The 17,517-nt window shown below is 39.7% G+C and overlaps 1 protein-coding gene across 2 annotated transcripts in view; it reads left to right on the top strand.

The window, feature by feature from the left end:
- The window catches only part of gpr158a (G protein-coupled receptor 158a), a 128,137-nt gene that overhangs the window by 97,191 nt on the left and 13,429 nt on the right, over positions 1 to 17,517 (top strand). For both annotated transcript variants that reach the window (XM_006634128.3, XM_015354046.2), the window contains exons 6-8: positions 3,162 to 3,271; positions 6,609 to 6,847; positions 13,246 to 13,384. In XM_006634128.3, coding sequence (XP_006634191.2) covers positions 3,162 to 3,271; positions 6,609 to 6,847; positions 13,246 to 13,384 — 488 coding nt within the window. The remainder of the gene's footprint in view (positions 1 to 3,161; positions 3,272 to 6,608; positions 6,848 to 13,245; positions 13,385 to 17,517) is intronic.

Below are 17,517 nucleotides of genomic sequence, written 5' to 3'. Positions count from 1 at the left end.
CATCTGAATAAAAGACCATTACGAAGTGAAATAGCAAACAAAACAAGAATAGGGACAATTAATTGCTGTGGGAGTACGAGTAATGAGTATAGGACAAGTTGCCCTGCTACTTTACTGTATATTGCTGAGGCTCTATCCTGGCTTCTATCTGGAAGAGGTCCTTGGATCAACTAACTACTAACAGGTATTACAGGGAGAAACCTTTCTAATTCCTCACCGAAAAGTAGGGATAAATTATAGTACATTAACTTGATTTCTTGCATTACGAATGCGATGGTTTAATTTCCATTTCTCTGGGAAAGACTTGTGGAATGGAAATACCACCGAGTGAGGGCTTTATTTTCAGCAAGCTAAAGTTAATTAGTGCTAAGCAATTGGCACTTCAAATAGAAAATACCTTGTATATGTGTATGGCCTTGAAGCTAGTCTGAATCTACTGTAGCTATGAGCAGCTCTGTTTGATTAGAGAAACTGAATATTTCCTGGTTGAGCGCTGCAAATTGGTGCCAGATGTTTAGATTGCTTATGTGCGGCAGAACCACAGATGTTCATTTCTTTAGCAATTATCAGATATCTGTTCTCCAACAACAGTTTCAAGTGCTTTTTCCACTGTTAGATAATATGAATGCTGCACTCTCTGAACGTCTCGCTGTTCTCTGCAGAATTCTGGTCACACAGTTTTGACAGTCACTGTTCACTCACCTATTGTCAAGAACAGTTCTTTTCAGACCCTATGCAGACGACACAATCCGGGGTGGAGTGAGGAAACAATAGGATAAAGTCATGCAGGAATTGGGAATGAATACGGGGGGGGGCGTGTCCAAAGTGCGCAGGTGTCCAGGGGGAGTGAGTCCAGGGCAAACAATCCAGGAAGAAGTCCAAACGGGGAATCCAAAAACGAACATGAGTCCAGGCCAGGCGATCCATCCGGAACGGGAGATTAAAAACAGGAACCGGGGCGGGACAACCAGGGGGAACGGGAACAGGAGCAGAAAGTTAAAAGCATAACGGAGCCAGACGCATCAGGACCCGGGCTCGCATGATACAGGAATCAATGTAGAGCCCCGATTATCGCCTGCGTCTGGCTTTTAAGGGGGAACTGAAAAGGGGCTGGAATAAGGAACAGGTGCGGAGAATGAGGGAGAACTAGGAAGGGCTGGAGCGCCCTTAAGAGGAGGGGTTTGCGATCGTGACACCTATGACTGCACTGGAATGCCATGGACTTGATTTTAATTATACTTGAAAGGTGACAATGAACAATAACCGTTCTATCTTTATGGCTTTTCTGGTGCATCAAAATCTGGAAGAAAACCTGGAAAAACTTCCAGAGGGGTCTACAGGGTTATTGAACTTGGTTACACTCCAGTTTAAAACATTGAACAAAATGTACATGAAAAGCACCTCAAAACTCCTGGGGACTCTGACTGGGATCATCCTTTCAGTGTAAGCAGTATTATCTTTGAACAGCCCCTGGTACTTGGAAGACCAAACGTACTACCATGTATGGGATGGGATGAGTGCCATCAAGTCAGTGTCGACTCATGGCGACCCTGTGGATGGTTCCCCCGTCACTATCCATAGAGTTTTCATGGCAAGACATGGAAGTTGATTGCCAGGCCTTTGTTCCGCACAGAGAGTGCGAGTGTTGTTTCTGTTGTCACGGAAACGTGATCCTCCGCCATCAACACTGTCCCACACTGCTGCTGCCCAGTATGGGTTATTAGAGAACCTTGCGCCTGACGTGGGACACAAACCCAGTACCCTGAGATTATGAGTCTCATGCTCTACCAGCAGAGCTAGTCGGGCCACATACCATGTATAAGGACTGATAATTCTTCACTTTGCCCTTTATACTATTACCTGACAGAAAAGCTGATCCAGCACAATAGAAGGTGTTGAGTCCCCATGGGATCTTTGCATCTGTGAGATGTAAAGTGAGATGTGCAACAGAGATTTGCAGCAGGGACTGTGAGACAACATCATTTCGCTGTTTCCCTTGAGCTGAGGTGACTGATCCCTTATCCACAGAGTGCACAGGCAGATAGCTAGGGAAGGCAATGACCCAGTAATTATTGTCCCTGTGGCCAAAAATGACGTCGATAGTAAACAGCACATTGAACATCCAGAACACGCTGAGGAACATGACAGATTCAGATTCAGAAGCCTTCCGAGACTAGGAAACAAAACCAAGCACAAAGGCAAAACCAGCAACACAACACATGGATGAGGAAATGGTGCAGAAGAAGGCTTCAGTTAAGGCATTTATTCTCTGGAATCACACATGCACTTTTTTGCCAATCTTTGCTGATGCAGGATTACATTTCAGTGTTTTCCATGTCATGAAACGAAATTGCCCACATGCAGTAACAACTATTTATAAATCCCCATCACTGAAAACACACAGTGTCTTCAAGATCTGAGTCAAAGTCCTCAATTCTTGCTTCTTTTACAAGAAGGGTATTTATTGTATCTTTAGAATGTTTTTTTAAACAAAACAGATTGAAAGTTTTCAAAATCTATAAATTATATGTATTTGTATTCTAGATTTTTTTTGTTTTTGGGATATTTATTCATCTCAGTACATGTTGTGTAGTACTTTAACTACGTAACTACGCCTTACAGATTCGCAGTTGACAAGTGTACAAATTCATATACTGTAGCATATGAATGCTACAGACATGCTATTTTGTGAAATGTTTTGTTTCTAAATGTGTTTTATAATTAAATTTTGATGTATTTCCCCCCATTAACTTGTTATAGGTTTTGATGGAATATTATTTATGATAAACCATGGTATATTTTCATACCAAAAGTGAGGTGTTATTTTTTTATTTTACACTGAATTGTTTACATTAATGCCTTTAATTTATTGAATGACTGTCCTTACATGGCGTTAATCTGTTCGTGGTAAGACAGCCTGATTTAAGGAAATTATTTCGATTTGTTAAAGAAGTTAATTGCGGTTTGAATGATTGACTGATTCTCTGATGATTTTCTACAAAAATAAGGAAAGGTGAACTTTAACACCAGCTGAATATTTTACAGTGGAGTAAAATGTAGCTGAAGTAATGTTTGCATTTGTACTTACTGGAAATGTGTATATTTTTAGGCATTGAAAAAAAATCTAAAATTGTTCTAAAAGTGTTTTCTGTCTTTTTTAGGTTATCATTTTATACTTTCAGCCGAGTGTATTCCGCTGCATTCTTCTACGATGGGTTCGTCTTTTGGGTTTTGCTACAGTTTATGGGACCATAACTCTCAAGTTATACAGGTACATCTTTGTTTATCGTGAGCTCATCTATAAAGCCTGACATCAAAGGTCAGCTGCCAGTGAAGAACAACAAAGGATTCTTAATGTTAAACGCCATCATTGGTAGCTCAGAAATAAAACGCAGCTGACTTTTTAAAGGCCTTTTACCAGAATTGCAGTCATTCTGTAGGCATCAGAATGTGAAATGTGAAAGAACATGCTGCATCACTTTTTTCTATTTACCACGCACTGCATTTAGTTAGTTTGGAAAATTTGAAAAGACTGTACTTACTCAGTACCCAGAAAATGAAAAGAACACAACAGAATGGAAACATTCATACTGGAGAAAATGTTCTTTGGTTTTCACTGAGTGCTAATTACATGGAGTTCTGTCGAGATTAACTATGATGAAAATGGCCTGTGAGAAGGAGAGTGTTTTCTGGAAGCAGCAGTTGAGAGGGCCCAGGACTCAAGACAGCAGATTGTTACAGTCCCAGCATCCCGCCTCCACAGGGCAATGTAACCTCTGGTGTCTACCGCAACCTCTCAGAAGAGGCATAGGCCAACCAATCACCTTTTGACTAGTAGCCCTTCAAGCATACTTAAACCCTGCTCTTGCTACAAACTTTGCTCAGTATTGGTTTCAACTTCTTGAGCTCCTGAACTCTGCATTCACTCTGCATTCACTCTGCATTCACTCTGCATTCACTCTGCATTCACTCTGCATTCACTCTGCATTCACTCTGCATTCACTCTGCATTCACTCTGCATTCACTCTGCATTCACTCTGCATTCACTCTGCATTCACTCTGCATTCACTCTGCATTCACTCTGCATTCACTCTGCATTCACTCTGCATTCTGACCTGGATTTCTGGATTATGTCTTTGGAACTTTATACTTATCCTGTCGCCTGGTTATTTGAATCTTCACTTGCCTAGAGACCCTGGCCTTGGATTTCCCCTATTGTGGATATCCCTGAGGATTCAATTCCCACAATTACTATTTACTGAGCGGTTCCCCAGCCTGACACAGACAGACAGAGAGGGAGGGAAGTAAAGAGTGATGTGCAGGGTGTGCGCTTCAACAAAACAGACTTCACAGCTCAGAAAAGACTGATGTGCCCACTGGTGCCACAGCCGTCAGAATAGCCAATTAAATCTTTCAGTACAACGGAGGCTTTGTGAACGTCATAAGTGTCCAGCTATAAAATCAGTCCACGCCATAAAACAGTAACACAGCCAAAATAAAACTCAGTGAGAGCTCAGGACAGGTTGGTCCGCTCATCAGACTCTCTAAGGGGTTTCGCCTCTGAAGGCTGGAGTCCACCTCTGCAAGCAAGTTAAATGAATGCCTGAACTGGCAGTCAGGACGTCAGAGTGTGGGGAGCCGATGGAGACTGAAAGAAAAAGAAGTCGCCCTCTTCCTTAAGTTTGAAATGTCTCCTTAAAGTGCAGGACTCTAAAAACAGTCAGCTTACTGTGCTCACATCCCTACATATTTAAAGAATTAAATATGGCACTGTACCTCAATGAGCAAATGTAAATTGTTGTGTTACATCATACATCGTACTTTAGAATATACTAATACAGTGAAAAATAAAAAAATATATTAATTATGGGTTTTATTCTTACTCATGGGGTTGAATTTAATGTTCATTTTCTATTTCTCTATCTCACAAAATTGTTCCTACCACTGTATTTGGACTGGTCAAGTACAGAACATCTGCCATTTACTTGCCATGAGATTATAGTTTGCAGTTATTTGCAAAAGACCTACTGTATTTAAATACCCTGTACTTACAAATACAGTACAGTACCCTATACCTGTAAAATACCTCATTTGCAGACTCTAAGGAAGTTAAAATCCTCAGCCATCCGTTTGTGAATGACCAAAAAATGCCCACAGAGAATGTAGTAAGAGCAAAAACCCAAGAGCGCTGAGATTGGAACAGAAATAATTGATTACACTTCGTCCCGAACAGATCAGACAAGTTGAGGCAGGAAACAAACAAAATGAGGTAGGAAGTGCAGCAGAAGACTCCAGTGCCAATGGGCGGCAGGAAAGGCTTTGGAAAATGATTGAAGTTGGTCAGGCCATTTGCAAAGACGCAATGAGAGAGAATGAGAAGCAGCCTCTGTAGGTATGACGGACACAAAACCGCCAGAGGGCTCGTGTCAGGTAGAAATGTCAAGAAGAGCTAATGAAATACTTAATTAGGAGAGCAAGATGAATATCTTCAGGGGTGATCTTCACTGAAACGGGGCGGGTTTAAAGTTAACACACGCGAGGATCAATTATTAAAGGAGGCCGCGGACCCTTTATCAGTTTAATGCGTGTACGTGAAGGCTATAAATTCAGATCAAAGGCTGATTAAGCGGCACGGTAACGATGATCAGTTTCCCATTGTTGGATTCACTGCCGCAGGTTTTGGCCTCTTAGGGGCTTTCTGTTACATTACATAAGTGGCTAAATTATTCACGAGGCCCCAAACAGTTCAGGTTAGCACACTGTGGGGAGAGGACGGAGTGCAAAACAAATTTACAAAAATAGGAAGAGATGGAATTTTCTACAACTTTTTTCAATCTATCGCTGTTCCTACTCATACTGTCCATGTGTGCGTACGGTTTTTACTCTACTGGACAAACGTTGGGGACACATTAACATATGACAAAAAAAGGGAGGATCATCATGCACTCCTGACTCTTTAAACTTGCCAGTAAAACCCCTGGTTCAAGAAAGGGGTGTTAGACAGATTACCCATATTATCAGTAACACAGATTAGAAAATCATTTAGCAACATGGATTTGCAACAGATTTCTTTTTTATTCCAACTTTATCTTTCTTTTTCAAAACAACTTCATTTTAATCAGTTATTAGTTGTTATAAGGGTCATTTTCTGTTCGAGAGGGTGTGATATACTACTACTTAAAACACAGATGCGGCATCCCATCGAACATCTCTAGCACTGTAGTGACATCTTGTCGGTTTAGTCCCAAGTAACATTTATCCTGAGTATACAATAGTTACATTCGTGGCACTCTTATATTTATTCTTCAGCAAAACTCTACCATCTCCAACATTCATTCCACTTTGTAAGATTATACAACAGCCTCATCAAGGTGACTTATTGGCAAAGGGCTTGTTACGAATCCTAAAAAATGTCCACTGCATGAATGACAGAGGTCTTAGGAGTGTTTAGAAACCCGTAGGCTTCTCTACCTTTAATAATAAAGCTCTCCCTTTTGTTTTTCTCAGCTCTTTCTTGCAATGCACGCGTTATCCCGGCCCCTTCCCCCGTCCCCCGTCCTCCAGTAGAAAGTGCGTGCTGCAGCTCTGCTCTGTTGGTCACGTTGCAGGGTCCTGAAGGTGTTCCTGTCGCGGACGGCCCAGAGAATCCCGTACCTGACGAGCTGGAGAGTGCTCCGGTTGCTGGGCGTCATCCTGCTCATCGTCTGCTGGTTCCTGGCGGCCTGGACCTCCGCCGTCTGCCAGAACCTGGACCGGGACGTCTCCCTCATTGATGTGGGGTACACTCCGGATGGCCTGCAGTTCAGCATGTGTCTGTTGGACCGCTGGGACTACATGATGGCGCTTGGTAGGTTCCGTGCTGGAAACTAACACGAATTCCGTTTTTTTTTAAGTATTTTTCCAGCTGTAACAGTGCGGGAGTGGGAAGAGCCGCAGCGAGCACCGTCATAGTCGACGCCCCGTCTAAAGGGGGCAGGGGCATCGGTGTGAGGTTAGGGAAAACCGATAAAGAAACGTAAAAAAGAAACAAAAGCAAAAAGAAAAAATGCTGGTTGGGTTTACCGTTTGTAACGAAGTCTAGCCTGGATGCCGCGGTACCAGGCGGTTCTTTTTCCCAGGCTGGACCCCAAATAACAAATACCCCCTAAGTACAGAGGGGAGACACTGTATGGTTTGTTCAAATATGTCAGCTTCCTTAATTAATTTTAAGTACAGAAGCATTCTCCAGAAGTCTTATCCTAGAACAATCAATAAAGTAACAGTGTGTCAGGGATTAATTAGTTTAGGTGATGTACAGTATTAATTAAATTCCCAGCACATTAGAGGTTTTCCGCATGTTCATGTCTTTCACCTGCTTATAGATAAATAATCTTTAAATAAGCGCACTGACACCTGTACATTTTGTTGTGAATTATTATTATTATTATTATTATTATTATTATTATTGTAATTATTATTACACAGTACTGATTTTTAAAATGTGTACACCTGAACAGGATATAAGCAGAAAAATTGATACAAGTAGTATGTGCTTATACATTACACTACTTACCTAAACAGGTTGCTGAATGTATGAAAGGCCTAGCAGTGGACCCCTGGTCTTCTTCTTCTTCTTTTTCACAGCCTTAGTCCCAGACTGTCCTGGGGTCAGCTGCTTTGGTTGCTCTTCTCCACTTGTCTCTGTCGAGCACATCTTCCTCACTCACTTCACATACCTCCATATCTTTTCTCACACAATCTGTCCATCTCTTTCTAGGCCTGCCTCTTCCTCTGTTACCTTCCATCTCAAATTCCATTACCCTCTTTGTTACTTCCTCAACATCCCTCCTCATGATATGTCCATACCACCGTAACCTCGCCTCTCGCATCTTCTCAACCACATCCACCACCCTACATCGTCTACGGATTTCTTCATTTCTGATCTTATCCTTCATTGAAATCTGCAGAATCCATCTCAACATCCTCATTTCAGTTCTTCTCATCAAGTTCTCTTCCCTCTTTCCAACTGCCAAGCATTCAGCTCCATATAGTAGTAATTATAGTGGACCCCTGGTACCAGTGGGTCCACTGGTAAACCCCTTGTTTAACAGTGGACCCCTGGTAAACAATACAAATAGAATGAATTCACAAGTAGTACTGTCATGTAATATTCTGTATTATAGTGAATTATGTTTTGTTTTGGGAGTTGATGGAAAAACCTGTTATTACAGAAACTGCTTCTACTGACGGCCTGGGAACTGAGCGTTTCGGGTCTCGTACAAAATAAAGCACGATAACATTCCAGACGTTTCATTGCAAGAATGAAGCGTGCATCTAAATAGGCACGGCTGCTTGTTCACAGGAACAGCTGCACAATTAGTCTTGACACGCAGAACAGGAGAGGGATACGAGAAACCTCAAGAAGAGGCAGCAGAATCTGTTGAGACAAGCAAACAGTTTTAGCTGCACCGTGATCAGGGCTGGTGAGAATGATGACAACAGGAGAAGATTGTGTCAGTGCAGTTGTTCAGTATGTAGAGAGTCAGACTTTAATTATATGCAATGATTGAGAAACATGGGCCTTGAGATTACTATCCGAAGAGGGGGTTATTTCCTATCTTGATAAGGAGTCTTATTTTGTGTTTTTTTTTCTAAATAAAATTGCATTGTTGAGTATATTTTCTCTATTAAGATTTCTGGGGAAATAATGATAATAAAAATAAGCATCAATTGTACAGTATGTCTAGTTATGGTCTGCAGCCTAGCTGATGATAAGCATCCGAGTGTAGTACAGATACAGCACTTAACTACCCAAACCTCAATTCATGTATTGTACATTTAACTATTGTACATATAAAATCTGTATGCTTTCTCACATTAAGGAGGTGGGGGGTACTGTTTTATTGTGACAGATGTTTCCGTAGAGAGGGACTTTCAGACTGAATTTGGAATGTACAGTAGTTGCAGGTCACTTACTGCATAACATGCCTGATCAGTCTATATGTTATATCAGTCTGATCAGTCTATATCAGTCTATATGTTAAACTGATTTATAGTATGTCTCACACAAATAGCAAAGCCATGAAAATAAGAACAGAAGGACAGTTGGAAATGGGCCTTTTGACCCATCTAGCTCAATTGGTAGTTAATAGTTACTGATCACTTCCAGTAATTTCTTAAAAGAAGGTATCAAATATCCCCTTCAACGACAAGCCTGGGTAGCTTGCTACATACTCTCACAATTCATTGTATAAAGAAGTGACTCCTGTCCTTGAATCTTGTGAATACTTGTATCAGTCCCCCTCTTAGTCTCTGTTCAAGACTATAGTTCCTGTTCGTTTAACCTCTCAGTGTAGACTGTTACTTTAAGCCCCAGAAATATACAAGATTTATTTCCAAAGCAGCCATGTCTTTTATGTAACGTGGTGACCAAAACTGAACACAATATTCAAAATTAGGCCTGACTAGTGCATTGTACAATTTCAACATTACATCCCTTGATTTCCAGTCCTACTCTTTTAACTAAATATTTTAATATATTTAGTATGTAAGATATAAAATATTTAACAATATTTAGCATTTAATATAACAATATATTTAAATATCTTTAAACATGCCAGCAGCTATATCAGCCTGCAGCATGCAGTCCCCTGGAGCTCAGCAGGTGTGAGCCTGGTCAGTACCTGGAAGAGCTACTCCTGGGAAAGCTAAGGCTGCTGCTGGAAGAGGTGTTAGTGGGGCCAGTAGGGGGTGCTAAACCCTGCGGTCTGTGTGGGTCTTCATGCCCCAGTACAGTGAAGGGGACACTATACTGTAAAAAAGACGCTGAATGAGATGTAAAACCGAGGTCCTGACTCTGTGTGGTTATTAAAAATCCCAGGGTGCTTCTCAAAAAGAGTAGGGGTGTTACCCTAGTGTCCTTGCAAAATTTCCCATTGGCCCTTACCAATCATGGCCTCCTAATAATCCCCCTCTCTGAACTGGCTTCATCACTCTGTTCTCCTCCCCACTGAGAGCTGGTGTGTGAGCAGACTGGAGCATCATCCAGGTGGGGCTGCACACTGGTGGTGGTGGATTAGATCCCCATTACCTGTAAAGTGGTTTGAGTGGAGTGTCCAGAAAAGTGCTATACAAGTGTCAGACCTGCCTATGTGTTCTTATATTTGTCTGAGCAGGTGGCTACAGGGGAGCAGCAGCATTCCCAATATTTACTCCCATTGCACTAGTCCCAGGCTTATTGTTTCCATTTCCTTCTCCCCTGGAGACTTACCTAACTTGCAGCAGTGAGAAGAAGAATTTGGAATGTACAGTAATACAGGCTGACTAGATTTGGAGGGAACAAATATAATTATTTAGGTAAATAAAATCAAATAAATTGTATTTTGCAGCCATGCATTCATTATTCTGTCAGGCATCTACAGTATGGATGTTTTGTATAATTAATAAAAATTAAATACAGTTGAATTCTTTCTTTCTAGCTTGGAAAAAAAACCAATGAGCACATATAGGATTAAACCTGTTATCCCAGGAAGAGAGCTACAGTACAGTACCGGGTAGAGCAGGGCTGAAATGTGACATTTGTGTTGCATGATTACAGTGTACATATCCTGCTCTTGCACAGCATGTGTGTAACACAGACTTCAAAGAAAAATGAAAATCAAAGTACCTGATTGCACTGGAATGACCCTGGTTTAATCTGATGATGAGAGTGTCACACACTGTAATGGAGAAGTTTAGTAGCCTGAAATAATATAGGTAATCAAAAAGACTACTCCTTCAAATTCTGTGCATTTCATACAGCAGAATGGTATCAGGCCCCACTGTTGATTTTGTTTGCAGGATGATTTATGCCAGATCCGTGTAATTGTTTAGGAAGCTGTCATACTGTACACCTTACTTTCTTTATGGTGGTACTCCATGTATCTAACTTCAGTGCCTCTAGTGCATTCATTATTGCTTCTGAAATAACACGGCACTAGAGCGATTCCTTTTTGTGAAGAGCAAGTGTTCAGCAATGTCTTCTACAGATGTCAGAATGCTGGAAGATGTGCTGGTGATATCAGGCCCTGTGGTCTTTTTTTAGCAATGTTTTCCATTTTGGTGATTTTGTGCACTACGCTCACTGTTTGTGTCCTCTGGTGGACACTGATGTTATTAGTGCCTTGTGATGTACAGTAGTGGTGTTAGTGCCCCCTGGTGCACACAGATGATATAAGTGTGACATGATGTGTACTGTCATTATCCTTGGGAATGTGGGCCATCTGTACAGTATGTACTGTCTGTGCTCTGTGGACCACGGTTCTCACAATTCATTTATTTGAAGTGGCCAACTATCTTGCAACAACCACGTACATTTGTATAGTATATGTATATTTCTGTATATAAGGAAATTACTGAATTGCATAGTTTCAGCAAAACTGATATAAAAGAGTTATAGAAAATTAATAAGACACAGAGCAGGCAATGCTTTAAAGTAGTCTTTTCCTTCCTGTCGTACACATACAATATATATAGAAATATTTTGCAGCTCACTCTTCTCATGTAAAACTGGCCCAAGCACATATCAATATTACTGTATACATGCAGTATTATCAATTCTGTTTATATATAATAAACAGAATGCATTTCAAAGTCTGATCTTAGATCTCAGAGTCTGTAGTCACAACATCCTGGCAGTCATCACTGGCAGGCAGTGATGACAGTGATGCATGGAGCTCCTGGTCAGCCACGCTCAGACATTCTGTTTTTGTTTTTTACTGTCGGTCAAACTTGAAAAACTAAACTCACAGGACATGTGAGTCCCACACTAACAATCTTACACAGTGGCCGTGTCTCATAAGAATACACTGAAAGTGAAACAGGACACTTTGGTTATCCCACAAAACCCACTTCCTGTATAAGCAATATTTAATGTATTCAGTTTTTTTCTTTTCTCATATGTGACCAAAAATCTTCATGTGAGAAGGCACCTAAGAAATATTTTAGAAAATTATACGAAATACTTTAGGTAAGGTGTTATGAATGGCATTTGTAGAATGCTTTATAGAATATACATGTATACAAGGTCTTGATTAATTAATAATCAATATTTCAGATTCATTGAACGTGTGTAATAAAACCCTAATCCTGATTATAACCTGAAATGTTCCCCTAATTCCATCCTTACCCTGCCTGGGATTTTTATAACTGTTTATCACATCATTAATATGTTAACAGAATGCTTACAGGCAGTTATAATAAACTATAGCATGGCTGACATAGACCTCTTGGTTGCAATGAAAAGCAATAAATAAGAAACACTTGACACTTTGAGCATTCAGTTAACTTTTCTTTAAAAACACTATAGAAAACTTTATCCATCCATTCATCCATTTTCTAACCACTTTATCCAATACAGAGTCGCTGGGGAGCAGGATATACCCATACCCACACACACATACTGTACATACAGACACTCACACTTTCACACCAAGGCCAATTTTCCCAGAAACCAATTAAACCACCAGAAGGTTGGAGGAGAAACCCACATGAACACATGGACAACGAACAAACCCCATGCAGACAGCACCCCAGGTCCTTAATTTAACCCAGGGCCCCAGCACTACCCAGTATGGCACCCACAACACTTATGTTCTTTTCAATTAACCTAAACAGGGAAAACAACATCTGTCGCATCAGACCTATTCAACTGTGTCCCTTCTAAAATATTAGCAAAATTACACTCTGGAAGAAATGCAAATGCCAAGGTGATGCAGAAGCCTTTTTAAGGGATAATATTATATTCACCTTCAGTTTACTTCCTAAGTTGTCTAATCAGCAATTATAATGCAAGATCTTCGAAAATACACAGGAGTAGAGATAACAGGAAACGATATCTTCCTATATGGAAAATGTTTTAAGATGGTTGCAAGACTATAAATGTATAACTTGCAATAATAAATCTACAGATATACAATGGAACACTTGTACCAAATGATTGCTCTTAGTTTAACGTGTGTTTTACTTAATGTATTATTATTATTATTATACTCAGTCATTCAGTGGCCAGGGAATACGTGTAAATACATTTCATAGCACTTATAATATATTAATATACATTTGCTTGTCACTTTATAATGCTTAGAATTTATGTTAGATTTTTTATGTTGTATGAAATCAGATTTTTTGTTTAGTAATTCCTTGCATTAAAATTAATATAAATCTATTATATATATTTCACTGTAGACTGGTTGCCAACCCATTTTCTGTTTGTGTTTCCCGAAACAGCTGAATTGATTTTCCTCTTGTGGGGAGTGTATCTCTGCTATGCTGTGCGGACTGTGCCTTCAGCATTTCATGAGCCACGCTATATGGCTGTTGCAGTCCATAATGAACTCATTATCTCTGCAATATTCCATATCATTAGGTAAGCTATCTGCAGACATTTTTTTACCAATGAACTGAGCCAAAAACAGAGACAAAAACACGAAACCTCTTGGTGTATACATAGCTATTTCTTTTTGTTTCGTAAAGTAGAAAAATAGATCCATTTTATGCTGCACAACATTTTTTTCCCCCGCTATGTATACCTTAAAAAAATCTGCAGATTTCTGTTTTTTATCTTGAGCATGCCAAATGGGAGGTCAGAGCTTGAAGAGAATGTTCTGGATTCAATCTGTTACAAACTCCCCAGGAGTATTACTGTGCTTCTGCTCTGCCTTTATTTATCAGTGCAAATGGACAAGACTTTAAGCAATGAAACAGAAACAGAACTAAGTGTAACAGGGATTCTGGAAGCTGCAGGTATTCCTGGAGAGTTTTGAAGAGGATGAATCAGCAATGTATGCTTACAGTCATGCGCTGGGCTAACGCAGCTCCCCAGAACTTTCACTACCATGCAGCCTCAGTTATCTCAGCCTCACAGGAACAACACTAGCTTGGATGCCTTAATTGCTCTGCAAATAAATGACTAATTCAGTTGAGTGCACATACTGTATACAGATCGTTCATATCAAATATATACAGTATATACAATCATTCATGTTTTGGTGAAAGACAATTTGGCTTCCATTTTATCTGGGATCTGTATTAAATAAACCATGAATTTAGACTTGTTTCAGTGAGGGTGCTGACAACTGATGCATGGTTTCAGACATCTCTTCCTCTTTTACCATTAGATTATGTAATTAAAATGTGCCCCCCAGCACTCAGCAGTGGAAATCTGTGGCTTATGTCAAAGGTGGTGAAAAAGTCACAAGGTCGGTTCTTGCACAGATTGTTGTTCATTAAACCTGTATAAACCCATTTCCTGGCAGAAACTACACAAACTGGAAACTGGTTATGGTGAGGTTACTCACCACATAGGTTTGACTCCTGCATCCATACTTCAACAGCTCTGCGATTTTAAATTGTTCCCAGCTCAACTTTACTTTAACTATAACACGAAACGTACAGTAAATATTCTGAGATTCTTTACATAGGTGTGCATTATATCAAGGAGTCTATTTAGTGGCTATTACAAATAAGTACAACAAGCCTTGATATATCTGTATACTGCTTGTGTTCATCATAAGAACCTAAGAAAGGTTACAAATGACAACAGGCCATTCATCTCTCCAGCTTGTTTGGCAGTTAGCAGGAAAACGATTCAATGATCTCGAATAGTTATTTCTTGAATGAAGTCTGGGTATTGGCATGAACTACAGTATATTTACCTACAGTGTATACCTGTACCTGTAACACAAATAAGTTAGATGTTAATTTAAGTGTTTACTCATAATTTTGAGTCTGTAAACTTAGAAATTGTATCCAGATACTCCTTAACTTAAGGACCAGTTAATTTCATCTAGATTTTTTTCTAGGAGCAAAGTCTAAGAAAATTACAGTGTACATATTCTTCAAGTTAAGGCCCAATCCCACCCAATCAGCTTGTAATTAATAGACTCAAACAGCTAGTAATTAATAGACTAACCTGTTCAGAAAACATAATGTATCAGCCCCTCATACCAAATAATTTACTTAAATGTTCAGCATGATTCACAGTGGCTCATGTTATATTGGCTGTGCCATTCTATGTTAATCCTTCTCCTTTTCAAAGCAGTGTATTAGAAACTTTTGAGGGAAAATACATAAGCTTCACCTTATACATTGCAATCTACTGTACTGTATGCAGACAGCGGTGCAACAGACACAGAACCATGCATCATTATTGAACAAAGTGCTCCCAGAAATCTTATTTTAATGAAAAAAAGTTTTAATGCTGTGGCTAAACACCCCCATTAAGCAGAGATAATAATTGCGAGTCACAAAACAACACAATGATTGTGAAACTAGCAAGACAATAAAACTAAATGGAAAAGGGAAATAACGATTGCACAATCAGGGAGCTGTGTACAGAGTCTGGTCAGTGCAGTACTGCAATATCTGATTGTGCACATAAAAGAAGGTATTGCCAGGAACCGAACTAAAAGCATAAATTAAATATCACACAATTGTATATGTTACCCTGCTCAGCTCATTGCTCTTCTCCATTACAGTCAATTTCACTGCTTGCTTTCACTATTCGTTTTTGAAGATGTCACTGTTGCCTTTGTCTTATTATCTCTTGGCTTAATATCTGCAATAGAAGATACAGTCGATTTGATCATTAAGTGATGCATTAGTCTTTCCACAAAAAGTATGTTTCATCCTCAAAATTCAATAGAATGTAAATCAAGAACTGAAGGTTATAGCTCTTGATGTATTTAACTGTTAACTATAGCAAAATGTAAGTGATAATCCAAAAACAGAGTAGTTTGTTTAGTCATTTTATCTGTATCTACACACTGAATTTACCTTCTTTTTTAAAGGAGAATAAACTATAATAGACATCTGAGCCGTTGTAATGAATTTGCAGCTTCACATCATACAGTTTCTTTCGAGACAAGCTGAGTACAAAAACAACATACATACTGTACCTATCCATCTGTTACCAGAACACTGCTCATTGGGGTGAAGGTCACAGCATGCTTTAGCAGAAGGCCTAAAGCTGTGCCACAGCTCTCCTCAAGAACTGGACATCAGTGCACTGCAAGGCAACAAACCTATTGCTGTCTTATTTTACAACAGTGAAAGCTTCACACTCTGCATCACAGGATGGTAGACCACAGTCGTGTTTCATCTGAAGGAAAGTTGGGGAAGAAAAGTTTATGGAACATATTGCACAATGAGCTAATTGTGAAATGCAGAACAGGCTAAAATCGGGTTATGTGCATGTAAATAGAGAAAAGCCATTTGTGCCTCAAAATACTCAAGGGTTTATTGCAACACCAACCTCACAATCACTATCATTGAAATAGTTGTTCGATGTCATATATTGAGCTAATTCTGAAAACCGTTGTGTTTAAAAACAAATACGTCCACCTTCAGAACCACGTTTTGAGAAGAGTCACTACTGACCGACTGGCATCACTTTCTGTATAGCACCCACAATGCAGGGCAGAAAAAAGACAGATCTTGAGTATAGTGTTTTGGATTTATACAGTAGATGCTTGAAAATAATCAACAGAACAGTGAAGAAAACAGAAAGGTTTTGAAGTGGAGCAGGAGCATTGGAATTTGTATGTGAAGTTGTCACTATACATCTACACATTATACATCTTATTAACAGCCCTATACAATTTCTTGCATTGGGAATTCATCTTTTCACATCCCCAGCTTGCTCTCCATGAGACACAGACAGGGAGAAAACCTTGGGGTCAGAGCACAGGGTCAGCTATTGTACAGGGCCCCTGGAGCAGTTGGGGTTAAGGGCCTTGCTCAGGGGCCCAACGGAGTAGGATTCCTCTGCCAGCTGCAGGATTTGAACCGGCAACCTTCCAGCCACAGCCACTAAGCCACAGAGCCACCGCTCCACTTATGCAGAGGTTTATGATCCTTGTAATCAATTTCATCCCAGCAAAGAACACATATGATTAATATTGAAGGACGCAGCTGATCTTGTCCTCGCAAATAAGGATTAATGATGCACGAAACCATTGAGTAAATGTTTTGTTTCCCCAGTATTAGAAGTACAGTATAGATTCTATTGTATAAATGCACTGCACAAATATTTTGGAAAAAAAAGCCATTAAAACATGAAAATTTCTGAAGCCACCAATTTAACAGATACTTTAAAATTCAGGCTACTGCCCACCCTCATTGTTTCTGTAGAACTTCCTTCTTCTTTTTACTGAAGTTGCAGTGTTGAGCATTGCAGTTGTTATGAAGTTAACCAAGGGGTGCAGGTCATTTTGTGACAAAAGTAAAGTCATTGCTCACCAAATAGATTTCTGTAGCCGGACTGCAAAACATTTATTCAAAACAGCCTGTGATCTTTAATTATTTTGAATTGTCCGAATTCATCAGTCAAAAGGCTTACCTTTCATTTGAGTTATGGCTTAGTAAAATTCCCTCAGACAGGGCAGAATTTTCTCTTTTACTTCTTTAATATTTATTGCTGCTACGCAATTCATTATTTCTGGGCTCTTTCTAACATTAATAGCACTGAGAACAAGTTGTTAGCATGATATTTTAATGTTT

Source organism: Lepisosteus oculatus, chromosome 6 (genome assembly GCF_040954835.1).
Source record: "Lepisosteus oculatus isolate fLepOcu1 chromosome 6, fLepOcu1.hap2, whole genome shotgun sequence".
In the NCBI taxonomy this organism is placed as follows: domain Eukaryota; kingdom Metazoa; phylum Chordata; class Actinopteri; order Semionotiformes; family Lepisosteidae; genus Lepisosteus; species Lepisosteus oculatus.
This window is presented reverse-complemented; position numbering and strand designations above follow the sequence as displayed.